The sequence below is a fragment of the Phasianus colchicus genome, chromosome 5 (genome assembly GCF_987193195.1).
Source record: "Phasianus colchicus chromosome 5, bPhaCol1.hap1.1, whole genome shotgun sequence".
Lineage (NCBI taxonomy): Eukaryota > Metazoa > Chordata > Aves > Galliformes > Phasianidae > Phasianus > Phasianus colchicus.
This window is the reverse complement of record NC_143440.1, coordinates 14738252-14765081: the sequence shown is the minus strand read 5'-3', so window position 1 is coordinate 14765081 and position 26830 is coordinate 14738252. Positions and strand designations below refer to the sequence as shown.

The 26830-nt window shown below is 43.7% G+C and overlaps 1 protein-coding gene and 1 long non-coding RNA gene across 3 annotated transcripts; one reads left to right on the top strand and one right to left on the bottom strand.

Annotated features, from left to right (window-relative positions):
• Positions 1-475: 475 nt before the first annotated feature.
• LOC116242980 (uncharacterized) lies at positions 476-14750 on the top strand. The gene is made up of 3 exons (XR_004169855.2): positions 476-551; positions 1972-2145; positions 14596-14750. It is a non-coding gene; the product is annotated as an uncharacterized LOC116242980 (long non-coding RNA).
• On the bottom strand, positions 933-17511 carry TH (tyrosine hydroxylase). Of its 2 annotated transcripts, none has more exons than XM_031614047.2 (13): positions 17411-17511; positions 13193-13396; positions 9498-9672; positions 9194-9282; positions 8926-8993; positions 7181-7231; positions 6558-6703; positions 6075-6210; positions 5897-5966; positions 4796-4852; positions 4146-4241; positions 3849-3982; positions 933-1403 (listed from the first exon to the last, which is right to left on the bottom strand). In XM_031614047.2, exons 1-13 carry the CDS (start codon positions 17498-17500, stop codon positions 1244-1246), a joined length of 1476 nt encoding a protein of 491 aa, XP_031469907.1. In that variant the 5' UTR covers positions 17501-17511; the 3' UTR covers positions 933-1243. The 2 variants fall into 2 exon arrangements, with proteins under 2 accessions (XP_031469907.1, XP_089996708.1); XM_090140582.1 differs by having other exon boundaries at positions 13193-13402; positions 17405-17500.
• Positions 17512-26830: the final 9319 nt, after the last annotated feature.

Sequence of the window (26830 nt, the reverse complement as noted above, 5' to 3'; positions counted from 1 at the left end):
ATCAACAGCGAAAGCTAGATGAAACTGGACTTGAGCATCTTAATTGTAGGCTACTTTCCTCAGAAGTGAATAGCAATAGCATTAATCATGCATCTGAGCTACATCAGGTGACAGTGATATTAGGCTATGTAAAAACAAGGTGATGCTGTATTTGTGCAGTGCTGGAGGATTGAAAGCGTGTGAAATTCTGCCATGGGATTTGAGTGCCAGAACCGATAAACTCAAGCACCAAGGCTGTCCAAGGCCACCAGCACACATGAGCATCAACAGCTGTGGCTGCTATCTGCTGTGAGCGGCAGTAGCTGAGTTACTGAGCACCAACAGCACAGCTGGTTGTGATCTGTGTCCCTCCCTTGATGAACTCCCATCAGGGAAACTGCAACACAGGTGGGGCTAGGAAGGTGAGAAGTGGGAGGCATTAGGAGTCAATTGAAGCTGCAGATGACAAAAGGGGCTGCTGAAGTCTCAGGTGTGGGAGCTTTTAAAAGAGGGTTTGGAGGCTCTGCTTATTGGTTTGGGATTGTTTTGTGGTGCTTGAGATGAGGGTACAGGTAGGTTGGGGCTCCTCTATGCTAGGCAGATACTTCTGGCTTAGATCAGTATAGAGCTTCAAGGATGCTCTAATGCTACTTTTGTCCTGGTGGGGCTGTGAGAGCAGGGGCTTGTTATCAAGAAGCTGAGGGAAGGCTGTAAGCTGGGATCTTAAATGTCATGATCTTGGTTCCAGCAGAAGTGCTCCTGTGCAGCTTTGAATTTCCTAAGTGCAAGGGGCTGTAACAGGCTTGAGGTGGTGGAGACAGGGTGTCCTCTGTGGAATTGCTATAGGGACTGGTTTTGGAGTTAAAAAGGCAGACTACCTCATTCTCTCAAACTGCAAAAAAATAGCTTTTACTTTCTTCTTGTTCTTTTCCTTTTAATGAAACTGGCTTTTGGTAAAGCAGCTTTTCTCCCTTCTTTGCATTTAGACACCTAGTATAAAACTCTTAACTTCAACTTTGTAGCCTGACCTGTGTCTTTGGACAGTGCTAAAGCTCTCCCAGTAGTCAAAAGCAAAGTCACCCAAGATGCCACCAGGCCTTGGGTTTGTCCCTCTGCCTTCCTCTGAGCTGGCCCTACACTCCAATGTGGCAAATTGGGGTAGCATGAGGATGGGCAGCAGTGCAAATGTTTGGAGGCAACAGTTAAAAGTTATGGACTAGGAACATGGGAGGGCAGAGGGGAATGGAAGAGCTCAGTTCTCTTATTAACTGATCACATTGAGCGCGTTAATCAGCGAATGAAGCTCGTCCCTTACACTCTCCAGGGAGTGGCAGATGGTCTGGGGGCTGTCCAGGAGCTCGATGCTGTGGGTGTAGGGCTCGTATTTCACTGAGAAGGGCCGCTTGATATGTGCCGCATAGTTCCTGTAAGGGAAGGGTACAAAGTCTTGGTACAAGAAACAGGTCCTGAGCACAGCTCCTGCCCTCCTCCTCCCCATCACTGTTCACCCAGATCACAACAGGCAAATGTCTCTCTTAGACAGAACATCCAACTTAACGCAGAAGATTTGGTTTCCCATCTTCACAGGGCTGTAGAGGTGACTGAGATCACTCCATTCAGCAAGGAGGACATTGAGTTTGACAGCAAGCTTCTTGGGGCTGAAAACATGGGCTTGCACCAAACAGGAGAGTACTCTGAACTTGTCACCCTATGGCTATCTCCAGACACTTTCTACTTTAATTGCTTTTCTTTTTCTTTCGAAAATACCAAGGAGATTTAGACACTAATTGCAGGGAAAACCTCTGGCATTGTAGTATTGCATTCCTAAATCCTTTCTGTCATTCACTTGTTTACTAATCTCTGCTTGGGGAGGAGTTGACTAGCTGCAGGCCATGTTAGTTTAGGACTGAGGCAGCAGGTCAGACCTGCGCGCAGGGGTGGGAATAGCATCACCAGGATGAGCCAAGTAATGCTATACCATTTCACACCCAGGGCCAACTGAAGCCTGAACCTGAGTGACAACACTGACTACTTCTGGCACATCTCAAGAGCAAGACTTTGTTACCAGGTTTACATGGCCAAGTGTTCAAGGAGGTCGTGCTGAACACAGCAAGAGGAAGGTTTCTCATATTCAGCTCCAAGGCTTACGTCTGTGCACTTGACAAGGTTTGTAGGTTTTTCTTTTTTGACTCTGAATATTGAGTTGGGAATCTACGTTTGTGTACTTACAGCTAAAATCTCAGACTGAAAAGACCTGTGATGATGAAGGGAGAAACAAGCACTGGGGCAAGCGTGCTCATTGCTAAAGCTTCACCCTTCTGCTCCTGAATTGCTTAGCTTAGGGTACCCTCTTGTGGCTGTCATAGGTCTGCACAGACGGGAAGTGCATCGCTTCCTCTAATGTGCCCTGGGCTGATTCTGTGTGCTGTAGGAAGTCTGATTACCAGGATTTGGGGGAAAAACCATCACTGGCTACAGAGAAGACCAGGGGTCACATAGCCAAAGCTGCAAGCTGGGTTTTTTTTTAAAGCGCCTGCCACTGTCAACATTTTCTAGCCTAAGTTTGAATAAGTAGAGCCTAAGTTTGAATAAGTAGTGTATTTTCCCCCTTTTAAATGCAAGGAAATGACCCATGAGCCAATAGCTGGGTGCTTTTTTTTTTTTTTAAAGCAGACTGTGTGTGAGAGGAAGGGTTTCCTAGCTGCTTGCTTTTGAGCATTTGGACTCTGGGTTATATGAGTAGTGCAAGTGAGTGGCGTAAAAGCAGAAGTTGAAATATGACAAAACTTGCCAGGTTATTTGTGTGAAATATCTCATTTGTGGGATCTGCAAAGTCATGTAGGCTATGTGATGCTTTGTCTCAACATACACCCTCTCTATGCCAAGACAAAATGATATACACAGTAGTTTCTTACAACTAAATGTGGTAGGACTGAGTTTTCCTCCTGTAAATCACTCTGACTATGGCCAAGATGTTATTCTGAACTTACTTCTGTGCACAGAGCTACCCCTACAGTCTGAACCTGTTTGCAGTTGCATGTGATGTGGAAACCAAGTTTATGCTAGTGAGATAATGCATGGGGTCTGTTAACCACACTACAGAAAGAAAAACTCCCTTTTTCCAATAGATCCATGTCATGCAATTGTTTTTCCTTGTGTCCAAGCTACTAATAATGGCTGGGATTTTTTCTGGTTGAAAGATAGATGCATAAGTTGCCCAGCTTTTACTCTGAAAGACAAACATTTTTTCTGCCTCCTGAATTCAGAGATCAAAAACATTTTGAGCAGTTCTTTGCATCTCTCTTGAATCTTTTATAAAACACAGCTGATGTGTTCCAGAGGGACACGTGCTGGTGGGAGACTGCTGTGTTGGTTGGATGGTGTTGACCTGGCTGTTCTGTGGCAAGGAAGCAGAGGAAGTTGTGATGAGTGCTCTGAGCCTCTGTCTTCTGGACTTCCCACCAACTCTCTACTATGTTGCCCAACCTCTCCTGGGAGCTGGAGATGATTTTTATCTCCTTATGAGAATTAGGGAGTTGTGCTAGATTTGTCCCTTCTTTAACTCCCTCAGCCTTGCCTCAATGAGTGCTTGTCTCTCTGTTCCAAACCCTCCAGCCCCCCTTTTGCTGGATAGTTAGTGTCCCAATCAGAGAGAAGCTGGGGCCTGTAGGAACTGATAAATTACTTTCACCCAGTTTTTACATGGAGTAGTGTTTATTTAGGCCTGAATTTTTGAACGACCTAACTGAACTCTTTTCTAGATCTCTTCTGAGATTATATACTGGAAGCAGCTATGGTGCTAAGCCCTGTTTTGAAATAATATAGCTTTATGTTCCTTTGTTTGGGTCTCCCTCAGTGCCCAGTCCTACCTCAGCTTGGTTTTGGCATCACTGAAGCTCTCAGACACAAAATACACAGGCTGGTAGTTCTGGTCCTGGTAGGGCTGAACGGCAGCAGCATCAGGATCAAAGTCCCGTACCTCTGGTTCATCTGACAAGGAGTGCTATGGACACAGTGGAAAAAAATTAAGTGTGAAATCAAAGAACTCAGAGAAAACATGCCAGAAATGGAGAATAGATCAGCAAAAGGCATTGCAGCTGCTCAGAAGAAGAAGGGTTTTGCAGTAAAGAGTCTGGAGCACAGTGGTAATTTGTGCTGGGACTTACTATGAGCTCCCCATAGGAAGACAGGAGCCCTGCCCCATAGGCTTTGACTATCCCATTCTGTCTGCAGAGTCCAAACTCCACTGTAAACCAGTAAAGCTGTAAAAAGAAAAGAAAAACAAATGGTGGACACAACTCCATTTCCTTGTCCATGCACTGTGGTGAGGGTTTGGAGATATTTGAATGAATGTGTGCCTGGCATGGCCACCAAATTGCATGAAGGATAATCCTCTGCCTTCTTACCCTGAAGCCAGCCCTGCCAGAGCGCAGTGTTAAACTAAACCTCTGCCATGCCAGATCAAACTGTGCCACTGGCCACTGCATGGTGCCATCATTGGGTGCCCTTGTAGCAGGCCAGTCACCTTGCTGAGGTAGAGCCAGAGGAAGTGAATGTAATTTAATCCTGTACCAAAGAATCCCAGCAGTGCTGTTAGAAATATGATGCTCGTTGATACTCTGGTGCCTCTGAAAATTGGGTTAATGTGCAAGTGAGCTCTGCTGTTCATCTGATCTCTGTTCTGCATGATCATCTGGGGGCAGCTTGTTTGGGGACACTAAATATGCAAATGCAGGGGTACCAGGCTGCGCCTCTAGCATCACAAACGTTCTAGTGGAGGAACTGGGGTTCATCTGGTGCTGACAGAAAAACTTACTGTAGCCAGTTTCTCAATTTCTTCATCAGTTGCTCCCAGAGATGCAAGTCCAATGTCCTGGGAATATAAGAGCGATGTCAGGATAGATTTGCAGCAAGATCCATTTAAGCATGGAGGGGCTTGGTCAGTTATTCAGTTCTTACACAGTACAAGCATCCAGTTAGTATTTCTGAAAACTCATAGTGCATCTTTTGTTGTGGATAGTGAGAGAAAGGAAATATGAAGATGTTGCTTTGGGAATTCGTCTATCCTATAACCTGCTCTGTAGCTGGTGTCAGGGAATTTACATTAGCCAGTGTTTCTATTGGAGCAACTTGTTTGAAATGTTTATTTTGCACATCCTTTCTTGATCTCTTCTTTCCCTTTCCCTGCTGCCCACATCCCCTGCCTGGTGGCTCCTGCTGTGGTCATTCTCCAGCTGCCCCACTGCACCTCCAGACTGGTACTCCCATGTTCTCCCCATTCTTGGGGTCTCCCTTCCTTCATCACCACCAAACTACTCATGATCACCTTTTCCTTAAACCCACCTCTTTCTTGATGACTACTGAAAGACAATTAGCAAGGCCCTTACACTCAGATTGCTCTGTTGCTATTGCCTGGAAACAACAGATATAGTCTACCTGAGCTGCCAAGTCTTTTTCATTGCTTAGTTGCACTCAGATTAAAAGGCTGCTAAGTATTCTTCAATTTATAGCCTAGAAGAAGGGTGTAAGACTGGTAAGAAGAGGCAAGGCCAAAAGCAAACAGGCATCAGCCAAGTTTGGAGCTGAGGCAGTCATGTCACACGTTGAAGGAACAAGTATGAAACCCAGGTGTGCTTATATATTGTAAAATCTGTCCCTAGCAGATATCTTCACCACAAATAAGTGCTGGATGTGCTATTGCAATTGATTTAGAGCATGTTGTCATGTCCTGTAGAAACCCCTTTCAGCAAAGCGATGCTCAACTACTGATGTGGTGTAATGAAAACCCAAAAGAAGGGTGGAGAGGAGAAGATCACCTCCAGGCAGCATCCTTGCCAGGAGTGTGACAATCAGGCCCGTTTGGGTTCTCACCTACTCCCTTATGCTCTTGGGGAGAAGCAGCAGAAAACTACCTTACCTGGGAGAACTGGGCAAACGTCTTGTCAGCCAGCATTGGGACGTGCCCCAGTAGCTCATGACAGCAGTCCCTGCCATTGCCCAGGGGAAGGAGGAAAATGCAGTCAGCAGCAGATAGCTTGCCCATTAGGGAAAAAGTCAAATGTTCCTTGCTGGCTGCCAGGGCCAGCAGTACTCACGGCTCAGGGGAGTGCATGGGTGAAGACGCGTGGCGGATATACTGTGTGCACTGGAACACACGGAAGGCCAGGCTGGCAAGGAAGTCACGTGCAGACAACAGACCGGCCACAGGCCGGAGCTGAAAGCCAGTCCTCTCTGAAACAGAGCACAAGGCTTTGTGTGAGGGGGCAGATCACAGGCTGAGCTGTTGTCCTATGGTTCCAGCATCTAAAGAAAAATATTCAGTGCTGGAAGATAAACAGCTCCTTCACTGCCAAAACCAATGTTCCTGCTTCTACTAGGGAGTTCATTAGTTGTTCAGTGGGTTGATGATGGTCTTGACTTTCAGTAGTACTAACCCTGTTTAGTTGTGGTTTCAACCACCTCTCATCCTCCATATTTAGATTTTCTCATTGCAGCTGCCACTTCTGTGCTGGAGCCTTGGCAGCCCCAGATCCAGGTCCCCTGGGCTTTTCTCTGCTCCATCTGGAGCTTGTACTCACCTTTCAGGAAGCGGGAGACCTCCTCCAGCTGGGGGATGTTGTTCTCACTGTAGCCACAGAATTTCTCCAGTAGATTAAAAGCTTCTAGGTACTCCTTGCAGGCATGGGTTGGATACAGGCTCTTCAGAGTGCTGTATACCTCCTTCCTTCAGGACAAGAGGTGACACAGTGAATGATTTGGCCACTTTTTCCTCCAGACACATGCTGCCAGGTTCTCATGCTTCTAGATTTCTTGTTCTGTGCTTTCTGCAGAACTAAGTCTGCCTCTTTGCATGTTTATAGGGGCACACAAATGTACATATTTGGAGGAGCATGAAGCATCAGTCATATCTACACTGACCTTCAAAGTCAGAAGATGGTATTAAAGGCATTAACTGAAATTAAAATATTTCCTGTATGTCAGTTCCGGAAGCTGTACTAGACAGTCAATATAAACAAAATGTGGCCTTATTTAAGAGTCAGAGTTCTCACTGGTAGCCCCTGACTGATATAACTTTCTCTCTGGGGAAGCTCTCTTGGAGGAAGCTCTTAGGAGTCTTTTTGCAAATCACTACAACAATCCAGGTTTTGATTCCCAGTTTCTAATGCTGAAGTCATGAGTTATGGATTATATCAGCGCTCACCAAGTAGCAGTCTCCTCTGCTGTGTACTCCACATGAGGGATTGGGTCTCCACTGCAAGGCAAATGCACTGTTACTGACAGTAGAAAAGCACAAGCCAAGCTCCTCTCCCCGTTGAGAAGGAAGCCCTTTGGAGAAGCTCTGTATGATGGTGATCAAACTTCTTTAAAACAAACAAGGTGACAGGAAAGACAAACTTTTGATACTAAGTCATTTGCACAGGTGCAGTAATGGAGGCAGAAAAGCATAAATCTCACTGGAAGTTATAAATAAGCAAAGGATGAGTAGAAGCTTAGCAGGCTTAGTATTTCCAGTCAATATGGTTTTCACTGAAAAAAATGGGAAGCTTTTTGTGAGAATAAATTAATTTCATGTGCCTAAGCTGCAGGGAGCTGGTGATTATTAGAATGAATCAGTGGCTGGGAAATAAAAGTAGATAATAAAGACAACTAAACTGCATTTGAACTGCAGGGGAAAAAAATATATATTGTTCATGAGACTAAGGACAGCAAGAAAAGACGTTCTTTATTATAAGTGGGAAATAAAGAAGGCTGGTGCTCTTGCCTTTTCTGCATCATAATTCTATTCCCTAAATCTTTCTGTTCTGTATTTTTGAACAAATGAGACATTCATATATTACAGTGATAAAGCATAGTTCCTGTTCCATTAAGAGCCTGAAGGGATGTTACACAGCAGCCTATAAAAGCTAATCTGAGAGGCAAGAAAAGGCATCCTAAATGGGTGCATCATCTTAGTATTTATACTCAGTCCCTTGGGGCTATCTTGCTGGAGCAGTTACTTCCTATGCATTTAATATCAGTACAAGACAAAAAACTACCATTGTATACATTCCAAGCTTTGAATGTGCATCAAACATGTAATTTAACAGAGCAGTCAGTAAGCTATGGTTGGATCACATCAAGTGTGCAGATGGCTCAAGAAGGTGATCCAGGTAATATCCATAGCTTGCCTTCAGCATGGCTCACTAAAGGAATCTACATTTAAGTGCTGCTAAAAGAGGCACTGTGGTGAAAGGCAGTGTTACTGAATAGGATCTAGGGAGTGTTTTACCAACCCAGCTGAACACTGGAGCTCTGATTGATGTCGTGAAGAGATTTAGTGCTATCGCTACTTACATCAGAATGAGAGTATTAAGTAGCAGTGCAAGAGATAGTCTTAATTCTATAAAAGACAATTATGAGACCATAACTGGAATCTATTTAATTTATCAGAAAGAGTTAGGAGTTTATAAATACCATAATGAGGTGGAAAAAAGTGATAGAACTCTATGAAAGATGTGTATGATCCACTGGGCAAAAGCTAAATCTACTGATGTTCTGTTTTGAAATTAAACATCCTTTTCAATCAGTATAATGAACCACTGGAATAAGTTTTCCGGACATATGATGATTTTTTTCAGTATATGAAACTTTGAAGCTGAGACTAGATGTCATTCTAAAAGAGTTGCAACAGTTCATAGCTAAGTTGGAGATCTGGTGGAATTATACGCAGCTTTTGTTATGCAGCGAGTTTATTCTGACTGTATCAATATATGAATAAATGACCACAGACATTTTTAAATTAGGAAGGAACTGGAATGCGTGGAGAGAAGAAGCACACAAAAGGAGGTGGCAAGGCTAAATGGGAGAAAACACAAAAGAGGTGTCATGCAAGTAGCATTAATTACTTCTCAATAGGCTGTTTTGACATGGTATTATTCCTGCATGAATGTGAGGGGTGATACTTACTGCTTATAGTGAAAAGCAATTTCTGCTATTGATTTCCTTCTTTGGCGATATACCTGATCAGAGTAGCCCTAGGATGAAAAATAGAAACATAAACACAATGCTTTTAATCAGTTACTAAATTTCTAACCTGATAAAGTCCATTGCTGACTGGACCAACTGGTGGTTCCAGTACGACTCCCTGACCAGCTGCATGAGTAGCTGTTCTCTAGCTCCTTATTGCTGAGAGCTGGCTCAGGACTCAAATGCAGATATGTACCCATACACTCACCGGGTGATCCAAGTCCAAGTCAGGGTCAAACTTGGTGACCAAATGGTGGCACTTGTCCAATTCACATATTTTTCTGGGAAACCAGTGAACTGTGGGGAAAGAGGAGAGAAGTTGTCTGTGGAAGCAAAGGATGAATGTGAGACTTTGTGGAGAAGTGTGCAAGGAGGTTATCCTGAGGCAGTCTTCTCTCGTTCATATTCATTAGGCAGTATCACTTCTTTTCTGAGAATATTGAAATCTTTGCCCTGTTTCTGACTCAACCACACCACACACACACAAATCGACTATCTTATATTTTTCTTACATTTGTCTTCCTTAGTGGTCCTCACATCTTCTGCTACCCTCTTGATGGAGCTAATGAAAGTATTGAGGTCAGAGCTGTGCACCTCACAGCGCACAAAATACTCCAATTCAGCAGTTCCTTCACGGGGCTTTCGGCTGAGTCTTGTCTCCAAGTGGTGGATTTTAGCTTCAAATGTCTTGTAGAACATGGGAAAGAAGAACAAAAGCATTAAACAAGTCTGTAACACTTGAAAAAACTACCGATTCTTTCCAAAGATGTCCATATGTGTACGTCTGTGGGGAGGTCCCTGTTGCTGTGTTAAGAATTATTTTGACTGGAGTAAACTTGCTTATCCGTTATCCAGGTTTTGCTTCTGAGAGGGGAAATGGGTAGGGTGGAAAGCAACTTCCTATGGTCCCCTTTTTCCTTTAATTAGTCGATTTTTGGAGATGATGTAGGGGAGTAAGGAGCAGCCCGAGAGTCGGCGGGTGGTGCTGGCCGTGGTGCTGAACGTGCGGAACCGCCGTCTCCGGGCGCGAGGTCCCCCTTGTCTGCCATCGCAAGAGTTTGATACCCGTAGAAAAAGAGGTTTAACTCACCCACTACGCGCCCAGTTATGGACGAATACACCCACACTTGAGCATAAAATTTGAAGTGATCGTTTAGTTGCTGATTTACAGCTGAAAGAAATCTGTAGACGTTTTAATTTGTTTTTAAGCCAGCCACTGAAAAAATGTGAATAGGTGGGTTGTCTAGTTTTTCGTCTGAGAAACAGGATCTCATCCGCATTTCATGTTTGATAGCCCTCCTGAGGGATTTGTGACAGTGATTTAACAGCCACCTTATTGCTACTTAATGTGATTTGAAGAGTCTAACCTCATTCTTGTCAACAGTGACTGACATAAATACTCCTATAAGACTTGCACCCCATCATTTTCCTCAATTTTTTTTTGTTTGTTTGTTTTGCTTGTTTTGTGAGGGTTCTTGAGGAGTAGAGGAAGAGGTTTAAGAGGAACATTTGTTCTTTCTACATCAAGCAGGTTGCTAAATTCTGCTCAGACTCTAGTACTTACTTGGGGCTCATCATTGGAACTGAATTCACATAAAAATAAGGAGGAGACAGAACAGAGTCTACAGTCTTCCAAAAGGTCTTGGTAGAATTTTGGATGCTTTCTTTATCTCTGTGAAAATCTAGAGTACAAGCACAAGTCCATGGACAATGACACAACCTTTCCAATGTCTCTGAGATATCTTTGGTAGAAGAAAGAGCATTATTTCTTTTGTTAATCAGAGGCAGATGAGAAGGAGCAGATGTGATGCCACAGGTAAATTAAATTTAGGACTGTGTTTTTGAATGTACCTACCAACTTCAATATTACATTGTCCACTCAACAATCAATACCTTTGCATTAATCTGACAGCTGTGATTGCATTACCTATGCTTTGACTGCATGTAACACATACAGCAGAGCGAAACCAGCTTCCCTGCAGCCTGGTTTATGATGAAGAAAATGTCATTATGCCCGTCTGCTTTCATATCTTGTACCTGCATTGCCAGAGGGATCTGGGAAATGAATCTCTCTCTGTTGTGGCTTGACATGTTTGTCTTTTTATTATCTTTAAAGCTCTCTCTGTGACAAGATTGAAGAGCTTTTTTTTTTTTTTTTTTGCTTTTTTTTGCTTTTTTTTTTTTTCCCCAAAGCAGATCTTGATGCTGCAAGTAATCTTCTCCAGAAAGAAACAAATAATATTTGGATGTAAGCTGCCCGTCTCTTCCTTGATGTTTAAAAGCTATTTAAATTATAGACTTAAAATGCACTGTAACGTGCAGTCCGCCAAGTACAAGAGCCTACACCTCCATGCTTCATACCTGCTAAGCAGTGTGTTGCATTTGAAATGTTACACTGATGGGTTTTTATTTATTTATTTATTTTACTTTCCTGGCAGCACTGTGCTTCTCTTAGGAAGGAGACGCAATCATGGTGACATAAAATGGTAGAAAAGTATTACACTTCTGCTTGACACATGTGTTTGAGGGATTCTTTTGAAATAAGAACAAAATGTTGCCCAGAAAACAGTTTTTCTTACAATCATCCTTCTAGAGAAAATGCAAGATCTTTTTTAAGTGTTAAAAATCTGAAACACCTTTCAGAAGATTATCAGACATGGTGCTGCATGGGCTGTAGCTATAATGCTCTCTAATTTCAGGAAAATACTTATCCCCCCCAAAACAGTTTTTTTGTTTGTTTGCTTGCTTGCTTGTTTGTTTTTTTTTTAATGTTTATGGCTGTTAGGTAGCAGTTTTGTGATGTAGTGTTGCTGATAATCTGGTTTACCCCACAAGGGCTTGAATTTTGTAGGGAAGAAAGTCTTGTGTAGTAATAGAGAATATTAATATATGAGCAAGTAACTACTAACTAGTAGTTACAAGCCTGTAGACAACAGGTCAAGGAATGTGATTCCTCCTCTCTATCTGTGTTGAAGAAGACCACACGTGGTGTGCTGTGTCCCGTAGAAGATAAATATTGATATACTGTAGTAGGTACAGTGGATGGCTGGCAAGGTGAACAGGTGGCTGGAGCATGTTATATGAGGAAAGAAAGAAGGAACTGGATTTGCTCAGCTTTAAGAGGTGAAGGTACAGGGGAAATCAGATTGCTTTAACCTGGTACCTGGTGGGAAGGTGTAAAGACAGAGCCAAGCTCATCTAAAAAGTGCACAGTAGTAGGAGAAGAGGCAATGGATACAAACTGGAAGTGAGAACATTAAAAAACAAACAAACAAACTTTTTTTTTTTACCGTGAAGGCAGTAAAACATTACACAAACAGTCAAAGGAGACCGTAGAATCTCTACTTAACAAACATGGCTGTGAGTAACACACTGCAACTAGACCTGCTATGAGCAGAAAGTTGGACTAGAAACCTATGTAGGTCCCTTATAATCCAGGTGACTGATGAATAGGAACAAATTGTCCTCTCGCTGCTGAAGTTAATGAGATTAAACTACTATAGATAAAACATAGCACAGATCCCCAGTTTGCAAAACACTTTTGAATCCTTCTGGATGAGAATGAGCTACATAAATACAAGTTGTCATGTTTTGATTAGTGTTTAAATAGCCAGTACTTATCACAATCTTTCCATTCATGGTACAGAGATCCTAGATAATAGAAGATTATATTGCTGGCTAGAGGACGAAAGTGCAATCAGATATAAGTTTTCATCAGTTTTAAAACTATTTATAGGATGCACTTCTGTGGAGGAACCAACACAACCTTTAACACTCAATTCTTAGATTATCGAAGTCTTGACCCAGTAACTGATCAGTACTGTGGAAAGGGAATTTGTTCTGTAGCCATGTAGGGCACATGGTGTGTTTTGAATGTTTGATCAGAGCCCAGTGCACATAGTGCTGAGCAGTAGAGGGTGCTGTCAGAGTATGCTACAAATAATATGGGTGTGTATTGTGGGTGTGAAATTGTGTGCCTGACTTAAGTAATTAAGCAAAGTCAAGCCCAGAGTGGTATAAAAGCACATTCCTAGTGTGGGCATGTTAGAGCATGACTGTGGGGAGATCATGCGGACAGTTAACTCTTAACTTGCAGTAGTCAGAACTAGTTTGAATCTTCCTTGGTAGATTCAAGGGATATTTCTCTTCAAACCACCATGAGAAGCATAATGTTCCTTGAGTCCAATGAAGCAGGTTAGAGACTCACCTCAAACACCTTGAGTGCTCGTGAGAGTGGAGAGGTCTTGGCACCCTTGAGCATGAAGAACAGGTTCAGCATGGCTCTCCCATCCTTCTCCTCAAAAACAATTGTCTCTGTGGCCTCTGCAGCATCAGTGGCTGCAGCTGCAGCCTCTCGTTCCTTCCTGGCATCTTCAATGAGGCTTTGGCGTCTACCAATGAACCGTGGAGACTGAGTGCAGAATAGAAATAAGTAACAATTCTTGCGGAGCTGTAGGGGGGATCAGAGGCAACTCTGGTAGCTGCGTGAGGTGTGACTGGAGTGCCTCATCAGAGGGAGACTGGAAAGGCTGGGCTGACTTGCTCAGCTTTGCAAAGGAAGATCCAGTGTTGAGAACTAAGGCTTTAGACTGAACTTTCAGAAATGTGACCTTTTGGGGAAAAAGCCGAATATGCTTATAGCATGACTGAAGTGGGCTTTTCTCCCACAGCTTCCCCAGCAATATATATATGTATATATTCTTCAAAAACTGAAAATCAGAAACAATCTTGCACTGTTTTAAGGAGTCTCATAAACTGAAGGGGAGAGGTGCTAGATAAACACAAAATCATTTAAGAAAAGGACACGCTGTGAGGTGCAACTGAAGCCTGCACCTGTGCCCTGGCCAGGAAATAGGAACTATTTACAGGTGTATTAGTACAGTAGCTAATCTGTTCCCAGGGCCCAGTGCGACCACCAGCCTAAGCACACCACAAGCCTTCATGTTCTCTTCACAGCCCTGTGCCCGTATGTCCCCAGCCGCACTGAAAGAGTAAAAACATATCCCACAGATATTTTCTTCTGATTTAAGTGGATGCTTGCCCACTGATTTATAATTGGAGCCGCATCCATGCATACCTGAAAAGTCCTCCCACTTCTCTGGTGGTTTGTTTTGTCCCAGCTAAGCCCTATGGTTACTTGGAATTACAGCTAAACTGCTGCACTTCTGTGCCTGGAGCCATGTTAAGTGGCTCTTTTATATTTACAGTGAGCTATGAACCATCATTTCCTTCACTGCTGCTGCTTTTGTTACACTAATAGCTCATATGCCAACTTATTTGTTTCTGGTCTTTCTTCAGTAAGCCTTCCACTTTGAGGCAATTCAGTTTGTTCCAATTTTCTGTGTTAGGCACTCAAAGCAGATGACAGAGCCTTAGAACTTGCTAAAAGAAACCACTGAAAGGGGATAGCTTGTAAGGCCGTTCAGCATCCACTCACAGAGATGGACTGGCCTTTCAAAATTTTTTTATCCTCTAATTCTAATGAATGCATTTGGTAAATAGATGCCAAACAAACTATGCTTTCCCTCCCCTTTGAAACTCTGCAGAATATTTCCCTATGAGAAACAGCCTGCTCAACTACTAAGCCTATTTTCTCCATTATTTTTGAAGCCCACTGTGACGTTTCCTCTGAGAACCCTCTTGGATGCTTCAGCGGCACAGAGCTTCACGGCTTCCCTCTGACATTTGAAATGCAGCCTGAAAAACACCGTTTCTCTAGATATCAGCCCACGCGCTTCTTCCTTGTCCTCTTTTTTTAATAAAGAAACCCCTCTGAAGTGATATTTGCTGATCCTCAGCTACTTTATTCCTAGAGGCACCAAAAAATACCATCTAGCAAATAAGCGCGCATTGCCATTTGTCTAATTTGGTGGTATTTGCACCCAAAGAGAAGAGACCTCTAATAAATACCCTGGTCTTAACTTTTAAGAACTTGTGAGAGCATGCTTGGCTTTAAGCGTGTATTTTATATTGCTACAGTGTTTAAAGCTAAGCTGGTGTTTGCTTTCAGGTGCCTGCAATAAGCAGGGCAAACAGATTTGGGTCAGACACAGGGGCCGTGCTTTTCAGCAGTACAAAGTGTTTCAGCTAAAGAAGTTTTATTGCATTATGCCCAGAGGTGCAAAAGTGCAATAGGGATTTTCTTCTGGAATGGAGAGGATGGAAGGAGGGAAGCCAGACTCCCATAAATCAAGTTAAATTTCTGCTGGGAGGAGTTATGATGGTATAACCGTGCTGCCAACAGGCAGAAGCAGGGGGTTTGGTCCATGTCTAGGGGCTCTGGGAGATGCTTAGATTCACACTTGGAATGGGGAAGTTTATTAAAAAAGGGCAAGGCAGTTTTTTGTTTAAGAGAACGTCGGGAGGGGTCTGCCTGCTTGCTGCATGGATGCTTTTCCTCTCAGCATCATCTCTTCTGTTTCTCACATTTATGCTCCCCAGGATGTTGCCTCCTTTTTCTGGAAATTAGGCACCGTTTTTTATATAAACTAGGCAAAATGATCTCTTGTGATAAACGACTTCTATTCTTTGGAAGACGCTCTTACACGGGATTTCTGACTTTCCCTGTGGACGAACTCCCTCAGTGCCTGTCCAGCTAAAGTGAGAAATTTAATTTTGCAGAACACTTCTTTACCTCCCTGGGATCTGAGTCTGACTTGGTCATTCACCTTGCACAAAGGATTAATTTTTCTTTCTTTGAAATTGCTCCAGTTCTGTGTGCCTAGCTGTTAAAAACGTGATGCTTTGAATTAAAGCATTTAGGCTCATTATTTGTAACAATCCCGGGCAATTTTTCCTGCTGTTATGCTTCCAGCTGCCATCTCCTGATTAAACGCTCTGTAACCAAATCCCTGTTACAGATACAAGATATCTTGCAAAGAAAAACTATGAGCAGAAAATCTATACAACCTGAAGAATTTTCCACAGGGTTTATCTCTGGCTGTCACAGCTGGTGTGTGAAACACCTTCTGGTGTGGGTGAGTCTTGGGATTGCAAAGCTCAGAGGGCTCACCTCTGACCTGCTGGTGTGGTGCTGGTAGGGACTGGGTGGCCAATGGCCTTAGAACAGCGTGAGGGCTGGGGTTGAGTGCTGCCACACACAAATGCAGAGTCATGCCTCTCGCTTAGTGCAAGCCAGCAAAATAAGCCAAGGGATTGCGGAGGTCTCCCACACGAGGTAGGAGAGCTATTTTTTATTTTTTGTTTTCTGTGGATTACTATTCTAAGAAGGGATGCAGAGATGATCTGAAGTTTTATGTCTGCTCTTCCAGGCTGTCACACTGGTGCCAGCATGTCCAAAGGACCCAGATTCCTGCAGCCCTTGCACCCAAGGCCACGCTTCCCATCAAACACAGCACAGCATCCCCGCCTGCCCAATCACCAAACTCTCACCCCTTTGCCAGACAAGCCAGCATCTCAAGTACTGATCTGACAAAGCAATCTGAAAATCCCTGTTTTTGAAGAGCCACTTAAGTGTTCGTTATTTTGCCAGGGTGGAAATGCCTGTGCAGGAGGAAAGACTTCCCTGACTTTCATTTACTACTGAAAGTGAGTTTACCTCTTTGTTTGTTAATTGTTTCACTTGCTTTCTGGCATGCTGCATGCTCCAAAACACCTTTCGTGCCTCCACCATGTTTCCTCCTGCTAAGTATCCCAGGAGTGTCCCCTCCCCATGCCATCAGGGGTCATCCAGAGCCTGGTCGCCTCCCTGACCCACAGAGCTGTCTCATGCCCATGGTCTCTAGCCTTTTCCTGGCTGCCTTGCCATTTGGGTTAGTGCTCCATCCCTACAGCCTACCCAAAGGATTTACTAGAATTTGCTTTCTAAAGGCACTTGACAGCCCAGCGGGAAGTTTTCTCTCCTTTCCCTGATATCTGCAGCTTCAGTGTGTGCAGAAGTATTCCTTAAGGTAAAAACAGGGCCCCTAAATAATGATGAGGGGATGGGAGCAGAAATGTGGGAAGGATGTGCTGAGAGAACAACAGCAAACTGAGTGAATTGCCTGCACCTTGCATGTTGTCTGAAATGAAATTCACACTTTTCCATTATGCTATAACAGATGAAATCTCTGCAGCTTAACATCTAGCAATGAAGTATAGCATTAAGTTTTTCAAATTGTATTAGATGCTGGGGATGCCTTGTTACTCCTGCCCTAGCTCGATGGGTTATTTTAGTTGCTTTTGGCTGCAGGGGGGGTGAGGGTGCATTTGTTTTAGCTTTTGTCCCCCTAATTCTTTGCATTTCACACATCAGTATGTAGAGATGAGTGTGGGGGTCATTTACATCTCCTGGCCTAGAGCCAGGGCTGGGGAACACCCCTAGAGATAGTGTTGGCCCCTCTATGCCTGTCTACCACTGCCTATTGCTGGAGGATAGGCTGCATTTTTCAGGGGAGAGGGAAGAAGTGGAGTAGAGTTGTCTTACCATGATGGCCTCGGCTTGCTTGGAGTCCAGCTCCGACACCGCCCTGCGGAAGCCTTTGGCTGCAGAGGTGGAGATGTTGGGGGTTGGCATCTTCACTCTTCCACGAGCTCTGCTCTCCGCTTTTCAGCTCCTTGCCAGCTTTTTATAGGGTGAGGCTGACGTCAAAGATTCTTTCAAAGCTTCTCCCCTCCTGCCGCAACCCCCCCCATCACCACCTCCCTCCTTTCCCCCCTCAGGCTGAGAGGAGGAGGGGACGTGAAGGAGAGAAGCGTTTCTGTCCCATTAAATCTAATCGCCACAAAGATTGCAGACACCCTGCCTTCGCAGACCTGCTGCTCCCCCCACTTGTTTGCCTGTGCCCAAAAGATTTCTTCCCTGTTTTTCACCCCTCTCTTTTTTTCTTGTTATAATTCTCTCACTCTTTTTCAATCTGGTAGATTCACTTTCCCAGCTTGGGTGTTGCATGAAGGGATTTTGATCTGTTTAAGGACAAAATAAACAGCAGGGAAAGATTCAGCCTTTTATTTCCCCCTTGTTTGCCATGTCACTGAGGCATTAAAGGAGGAGGAAAGTAGAACCAATTCCCCCAGCTCAGCTACAGGACTGGTTGCTGTTCTTGTGCATCCACCACCAGAGTTGGATTGGCTATGGCATGCTGACTGCAGGCCAGCAGGATTAGGCTCCTTACATCCTCAGAGGAGAAAAAGGCTGTGGAGAAAATAACGTGGGGGAAAACCCCCACCTCTACATCCTGCTACCCAAGGGCTTTGCTATTCTTGCTGCAATGCCTCAGAGGCCAAATGCAGCATGTGGCACAGCAGGACCCAACCCAGAGATGTCCTGCTGCATTCAGGATTGGTCTTCTCCTCCTGTGGGATTCAAGAGGTGGTGGCCTCAAGTTGCACTGGGGGGAAGAGGGGGTTCAGGCTGAATATTAGGAAAAATCTCCTCTCAGAAGGAGTAGTGATGCACTGGCACAGGCTGCCCAGACTGGTGGTGGAGTCACCATCCCTAGAAGTGTTCAAGAATCATGGAGTGGTGGGACTGAGCGACATGGTTTAAAGTGATTACAGACATGAGCTGATGACTGGACTCAGTGACCTTAGCGATCCTTTCAACCTTACTGATTCTATGATTCTTTCACTGGCAGCAACTCTCCAGCACCAAGCTAATGCTTTCCAAGACTGGGAGAACTTCCCTGGGATTTTGTATAGGAAAGAAACGTAGGCTTGGGAAGGAGGAGAGTTATAATGATCATATTTGAATACCAAATGAACTTTTCATTTTGAATGTATTCTTCTGAATTATGTTATCTTTTAAAGCAGCAAGTAGAATACTGGACTTCAGCACTTCTGGTCTGAGGTTTTCAGTCCAATCTCAGGACAAAGAAAAGTTTCCTTCATTCTGTTTTCTTAAAATCAAAAAGCACAACCATTTTGATAGATCTTTTATTTGTGGTAATTAGTTTAGTTTAAAGGTCTTTGCCAGGGATGATGAACCTAAAATCAGCCATCAAAGCAAATTCCGCTTATTCAAATTTGTAATCAAGTTACTGAAAGGATAGCCTTAAAATGTCAGTTCACGTGAAGAATAGAGAAAATGGATAAAGTACTTAAATAAAATGGGAACAGAACAAGTCAACCAGCTTTCCTGCAGGCTGTAACATATTCAGAGATCACATGTGAGGGCTCTTCTGACAAACGAGCTTTAAAAGGAGCCGATAACATCAGGCAAGTTTTTTGAGATTATTGTACAAATATGTGGGATTACTTCAACTACATATTCTGATTTACTTTTTTTCATTACATATTGTTTCTCTCCTTGCAAAATCCTGCACTCTACTTAAGCTCATCAGCTCTCCTTCTTAGTTCTTCACAAAGCCCTTGATTTTTAATTCCTTTCTTTTATAGGGTTGATAGATTAGGCATACAACTCCTGCTTTCTTTAAGCCCTGTTAATCTGTCACCCCCTGTCTGTCTGGTGATGAGAGTCCCACACTGTACAGAAATGCTGTCAAGCACAGAGCCTCTGCAGAGCCAAAGTATAGTCCTGCTTCCTATGCAACCAAGGGCAAAACATCTGCATCTCTGTAAACCTCCTGCTTAGGTTTATGTGCAAGTTCTGCTGATATCAGGCACGACTTCCCTCACTACAAAAAGACATTGAGGCCCTCAGGTATTTCTAAAGAAGGGCAACAAAACTGTGAAGGATTTGGAGCGCAAGTCTTATGGGGAGTGGGTGAGGGAGCTGTGATTGTTCAGTCTGGAGAAGAGGAGGCCAGGTAGAGACCTTATCACTCTCAGCAAAGAGAGTGAAAGATGTGGTGAAGTGTGGATTGATCTTTTCTCCCACACAACTAGCAATAGGATTGGAGGGAATGGCCTCAAGTTGTGCCAGAAGAAGGTTCAGATTGGGTGTTAGGAATTTTTTGTTCCTCAGAAAGAGTGGTGAGGCATTGAAACAGGCTGCCCAGAGTGGTGATGGAGTCTGGAAGTGTTCAAGAAACATGGAGTTGTGGCACTGAGACATCATCAGAGGGCATGCTGGTGGGTTGCGGTTGGACTAAATGGTAACAGTGGCCTTTTCAACTTTTATGATTCTATGGCTTTTAGGAGTGTGAGCCTACTTGGTTAAATGATGGCTCTGCTCCCACACCAAGGCTTTTGTATGTTGTTTAAATACCGAATTTTCTAATGAAAGAGGAGCATTTAGGAAGCTTTATGAAGTAAATACGATGGATGGATTGGTCTTCATTAGTGCTTTGTTTCTCAGGCTCCCATCACATGACTGCCTGTGAATGTGTGCGAGTGCTATGTGTAACCAGCTGCGTGTTTTAGGGGATTTATCTGACATAAAGCAGGAACAGCAAACACTGTTGGTCGTTGTACTTTGGATGCGTGGACCAAGAGGAAAACCTCCATCTGCCAGACTGCCATCCCTCATTGTGAGAGTTGGAGGGATCTCCATGCAACAGTCTGTGGCCTTGATATAAATTCCAGGGGGAATCAGACAGATGTGATGCCAGCCCAGTGATGGTGGGGGGCTCTCTAGTGGTTCAGGAAGCTGCAGGGACAGGCTTTGAGCTGCAGAAGTGTCCCACCAAGGGCCAAAGAAAGGGACTGTGTCCACCATTGTGAGGGCCAGCTGCTATCTCCCATAGCAATTGAGGAGAAAACCCTGGTGGTTATGTGGAGTGACCAAGTCCTCTTGTTGCTCTTTCTCCCACCTATTCACACCCTCTCCCTCTTTCCTTCCATAGCCTGAATAATTACAGTCTGCTATATGAAGCAATTACAGCAGTGGTTAGCCAGCTCCGTCAAGAGATGTCTTTTTTTTCCTCATATCCTTTCAACACTTCTGAGTGTCTCAAAATTTAATAACCCATAATGACACCCTAGACTTCCATGTCATTGCAGCTTCTAGGACTGGAGCATCAGCAGGAGGGGAAAAAAAAGATAATTAAAATCCATATCTACCTCTTAACTTCACAGTATTCTATCATCTGGAAAGCACTAGCTTTTGTGCTCACAGTCACAACAGATGAGCCCAAGGAAAGGGGAGCTGCGAGGAGTAGAGCTGTGTAGCTCCTTGTTAAGTGTTCTGAGATGTATTCTGAGACCCTGGCATAAAAGCCCAGTTGGATCAGGTGAAGTTTAACAGCTTCAGACCTGCTCTGGTAGATGGGCCAGGTGTGGGGGTCCTCTGTTCCCTGAGTCATAGAGATGGGCTCTGGGAGATGAAGAGCCCCATTGCAGGGATTGTTATTCCAACCAGTGGATGAATCTCAGGGCAAAATGAAAGCACATACACACAGAAGTACACACACACACACACTAGTCACAGGAAATAATTTCCTATAGGAGATGGAGTGGGGCTGTGCAACCTCCTTTTTGCCATGATCTGTATTGGTGTATTTTTTAAGTATGATGTCCAGGATTGTTCTGTCCCACAGATGCAAATCCAGTGACTGAAGGGTCACAGCCAGTGGCCTTCAGCAGCTAAGTGCAAACCTCTGCGACTTCACATTTTAGAAGGCCAGCTCAGTTTTAAACTGAATCTGAAACTATTCTATAACACATCAAAAATGCCTGCTTATCTTTGGCTTTGGACCTTGGGACTGACTGATCTCACAACTCCACATTCGGAGTCAGTTTGCACTCATGCCACTCATGTTTTGCTTCCAAATCAAACCTCCTCTCTTGGGTCAATATTGAAATTGCAATCCTGAAAAAATTTTACAGAAATCAACTTTCCAGGTGGAAATAACCTGATTTCAAGCAAAACTTATTGAGGAATAAATTTGCTGAGGGAAGGAAGTTTGCTTGAATGGAGGAAAAACTCAGCACTTCCCTCTCCCCAGGAACTGGGTATTTAGCCCCGAGTTTTCAGAAATAAAAGCAGCAGCAATCCCTCAGTTTCTGCATCAGGAAATGGATCTGGAACATACGAGTGTAAATTCAGAAACATTGTATTGATGATTCACCCACTACTGCAGAATCCAAAATAACCATCTTGTCTCGGATCAATGGGGAAGCACTTAGGAGCAATTTTCTCTTTGGAAATGTGGGCAGCAAACAGACAGCCAGGAGCAGGGGGGGTGAAATAAAATGCACTGTCTCTTGGAGCGTGCCGTGTTGTATGGTCATAAAAACAATGACACCTCTGTCCCACCGTATTTCAACTTCTAGACAAATTCTTTAGTAAAATCTTTAGGGAATTTCACCTTTGTGTGGAAAGTTGCCTCCCACGTGTGCTGTAGCAGGTTTCCCCCTATACTGCCAGCCTTTGTGATTTTAATTTATATCTGTGATTCCCAATATTCTTCTCCTAGCTCTGGAGTCAGCTTTCCTTTGAAAATACATTAAGTTGCAACCTTTTTGTGAGGAGAGGAAAGGATGGAGTCTAGGAACTCCCAGACTGGGGGGAAAAAAAGCCCTCCAGAATCAGTAATTATTGTATGGAAATCTGGCACAGAATTATTGAACATTGAGTTTGACAGTGAATTTGCTTTTCTTGGAAAAAAAAAAAAAAAAGTGTTGTGTGGGTAAACAAGAGCCTGAGAACATCAGAAACGTTATGACAAGAAAAATCAAACGTCTGGTACTAATTCTATTGCGACAAGCAGCGCAGAAGACGCAGCAGTGCATTTTCTGACTGCTTGCTGTATGGCTGGGGGCAAGTCATTTAACTCTGCCTTCTGTTTTAAAGCTGGTTATAGCTGTAGCTGCCACTCTTTTCAGCACTACTGTGCAGAAATGGTTAATAGGGGGCGATGGATGTGGAAATCAATGGGAGCGTTTGTTCTAGACTGCTTTCAGAAGGGTGAGCCCCAAAAAGGGGAAGCAGGGCTATGGAACTGTGCTGCTGATTCCAAGGCAGTCACCTGGTTTGCTGCCCGTTGTGTGATCTCACTTTTGGGAGCAATGTTCCCATTTCATTGCTAAAGGAAACTCATCCTCTGTGATGCATTCCTTAGGTCAACTTGACCAGAAGAGGTTCCAGGCCAGTGAAGGGTTTAGCTTGCTTTCCACAATCTGAGAAATGTCTCCTCTTGCCTATAGTTTGATTTCCCATTGAGTCTTTGCCTTGCTGAATATGTACAGAGAAGGGATTGATGTTACTGATTATTTTCTCTCCAAGTCCTTTGAAGTCCCAGCACTAAGAGGTCTGCAGAGACCTGGATTCTTCAACTCTTTCTCTACAGAAAAAGAGAAAGTTAGGATCATAGCCTTCTTGCTCATCCACCCATGCCATGCTGTAAGACATAATTTATCTAACACATCAGAACAAGTGGACTTGTGCAATACAGCTCAGTGATCCTACCACATGTACACAAAATCATTCACTTCTAACTCCCTCTTTCCTCGGGCACTGGAGGACAAAAGCCATCTGCCTGTCAGACAAAAGGTCTGATGTGATTTTAGCATTAGGAGTCACACAGAGGGTCTCAGACCTATGAAAATGTCACTGCGTTGACTTCATACAGATGTTTATTCATAGTTCTGTTTATAGGCAAAACAAAAGGATGAGATCTATTACGTAGACATAACCAGTTTGGAATTGGAAATTGGCACTAGCATTTCACAGTGAAGTCATTGCTTTTCTATCGTTTCATATCTGCTCAGGATCTTATCTGTTATTCCTAACAGGTAGACATCAAGCAAGTGCACTGGGAAAGGGATGAGAAAACATTTTCCTTTTCTTTTTGAGGGGGAATGCAAATGTATCACCCATGGCAAGATTCATGTCTCCCAGCAGGCTTAAGAAGATGACTCATCAAAGCCTTGTGCTTGTCTTCAGGATCTTCAAAGTGTATCAACAGTGTTTTATTGATCCATAGTCATGGAAAGTAAAGAAAGAAGAGTCTGAGATCTACACTGATACAATATGTCTGACTTCAGTAATTCTACCATTAAGCTACAGGGATGACACCATGGAACAGAAGGGTCTACATTATGGTATTTCCTGTTCTCCCAGTGGTAGGACAGTTCTGTCCAAATACAGATACTTTAATCCTTTGGAGAAGAGGATACATCAGAAGCTGAAAGTTAGGCAAAGAATAAAAGTTCAAGTTAGCAGAAAGAGATGCATATTTAATAGTGAGAGTGAGCAAACCCACTGAGCATTCAGGAAGCCATATTCCCCTTTAAGTTTTCCTTCTGCCCTGCGCCTAGACAAGAGCTGACCTTGGAAACCTGACATTTTTAGTGAGAAAAGATGGGCTAATAAACCCACACCATCCCTGCAGAGGAAGTCTTTTGCTTTCTCACATGTACCTGTGCTGGGAAAATGTGTGTTTCTGCATCACGTAATGCAGTGCAAATTATGAGTTTTAAGTGCTTATCCTTTCTCCTTTCTCATGCTTGTGGGGGCAGTGCCTGTCTCAGGAGAGTTAATAGTATTTTCACTGATTTAATTTACATCAAGGACGTGCTAGATTGCAACAAGCTGTGCTTTTAAAAGAGGAAAGGAGTCATAAGCAGAATAGGAACCTAGAAAAAACCTCCTTATTCTTACACCCCAAACAGTACCAGAAGCAAATAAATGCCTTCTGGGGGACAAGCTTACATTCAATTTTCTCCTTTTTCTCATATTGCTTCCCAGCTTCTCCCATTGGTTTGCCTTTGCCTGCTTACGTCTGACCTGCAGTCCCAGAAGCCTGGCCATAGCCTGAAGGGATTCGCCTTGTGCCTTTAGTGGGATAGCATTTGGTTTTCCTTATCAGTCACCAGTAGGGCCATGTGTTTTGTCTCTGCTCCCCCTCCCTGCAGATGTGTGGTTGAGGGCAACGAGAGACAAGGGGTCCTTGTAAGTGACTTATGATAATTGCAGAGCAGCAACTGCTCTGAAAATCTAAATTCCTCTCTGACATTTCCAGTCTAAAGCTCCCACTGACTCAGCTGCTGCTTGTGATATTTAAACAAGGATTATCTCCTTTTTTATTCTTTTCTTTTTGATAATGGGATGGCAGAAGGTTATTTTAACACTTTCCTATAGTTTGTTTGGCTGATACAGAACCAACAGCACCTCTTCAGGATGTAACCACAGCTCCGCTTCCCAAGGCACTGATTTGGCATGACTGGGATAAATGAAGGATCCCATGGTTTAAAAAAAGAAGAAGAATCTTTCCTTGAATTGTCATCTTTTCCACTTTTTTCTTTAGCACAAGTTCATTATACTGGAAAAATTTACTTCTTTGAGTGTAAAAAGATGGATCCATTTGGCTTCAGCATGACTGCTCCAGGCTCATCCTATCTGAGACCTCAGGTATTCCAGGTTTCTGTATTCAAAAACTGATTATATTTTGTAGGGATGCCGAACAGCATCTCCAAAAATGAACCCTATTGAAAACTGAGGGCATTTTTTGATTTCTGAGGAAAAAAGTGCATCAGCATGGGGGAAGAATATCTGCTAAAGAAAGCTGTAATATGGTCCTCAAGACTGCTTCAAAATAACTGCCAAATGTCCCTCTCACCCTGTCTCCAAATTCCTTCACATTCTCACTAGCTGGGAAAAACAAGAGGGAAGGAAAGGGCAGATAAGAGAACCAGTGCAGAAAGAGACACAGAAAGCTGAGGGATGTGCCCTGGAAAGGAGAAAAGAAGGAGAGGTGCAGATGAAGGAGAAAACAAGGAAAACCACAAACAGTTACCAGAGCAAAAAAACCTTTCAATATTTGAGCTGAAGTACCTCCAAAATGCTCAGTTTCCACCCACTTCCCAGGCAAATGCTTCCTATATGATATTCTCTGCTTATGTACTTTTCTATGACCTGATCATCCTTGAGAAATTTCTTCTTCCTCGATGTTTCTCACTTATGTCTTGCTGTTGAGGATGGGTTGTGGGGAGCCAGGGTTGGGGACAATCCCAGCACTGTGTGTTTTGCAAATGGTTGAGAAAAATCTGAGCTTTTTTTTTCTCTTTTCAGAGAGATGGAAGGATTAGCAAGTGGAAAGGGGGCTTTCAGGTGGATCTTGAGATGGGGATGACCCGAGTAAATTTAAGCAGGATAGATCTATATGAAAGCATGGAGAAAGCAGGCACAAGGCCTTGAGCTGGACACAGTGAAGGTTTGGGTTGGGAGCAGACATCTGTAATGCTGACATTGGCAGTGGATGCCTCAGCCCCTATCTCACTGCCACAGTCAGACAAAGCAAACACATCCCTAAATGGAGCCACTCGCTGCCCTGCCGATAAGCAGCACAGAGTGGGCACAGAGACAGCTGCCTGTTGTTCCCCATGACGTAACTCTGCTTTTCAGCCTGGCCACGCATGGAGGAAGTCTCTGCTGAGCCCCCGTTTGATCAGGGACAGCAATGCTTAGATTAAATCCCCTGTTCTTAAATATGCAAAGATTGCAGAGCTGGCATAGCTCTGGATAGCCCCACTGCCTATTTCAGGTCACCATCCAACCCGTGTGTCCCACACAATGCGGCAGCCCTCAAGGATTTCATCCAGGGCAAGGGAGACACAAGGTCACTGCAGACCTCAGATGGGCAGACAATCCAGTCCCCATCTTCACCTCATGGCGCTCCCAATTTGGGGTGCCCATTTCCATTCCTGAGATGTCCTCAGACAATGGAGGTCAGAGGTGTAAATTCCTTGAAAATAGAACTCCCAAGAAAAAGCGCACTGATCTTTTCCAGCACAAACCAGTGAGCAGGCAGCAGGGGAAGGCCGTGCCTCAGCCATCTTGTTGCTATTCAGGTCACCTGCAGAAAAAAAAAAAAAAAAAAAAGACAAAAATAGAAAGAAAAGATAAAGAAGTGTTTCTCTCTCTCCAACTTCACTACGCACTTTCAAATTGCTAGGGCAACTTTTGTATAAAGACCACTTTACGCTGTTGTCAATAACATAAGACTTCTCAGTTTTGTTTTACTTACCATTGCCATTACACATCAGATTTGTTACCAGAACAACA

What these genes read in the sequence shown, in the direction of transcription:
- TH (XM_090140582.1), bottom strand. Translation starts at nt 17,500, where the DNA reads ATGCCAACCCCCAACATCTCCACCTCTGCAGCCAAAGGCTTCCGCAGG. An exon ending in GAGCACTCAAGGTGTTTGAG is followed by an intron (nt 9,673 to 13,192) that starts GTGAGTCTCTAA and finishes ATGTTCTACAAG; the next exon opens with ACATTTGAAGCTAAAATCCA. An exon ending in CGTTTGCCCAGTTCTCCCAG is followed by an intron (nt 4,853 to 5,896) that starts GTAAGGTAGTTT and finishes TTATATTCCCAG; the next exon opens with GACATTGGACTTGCATCTCT.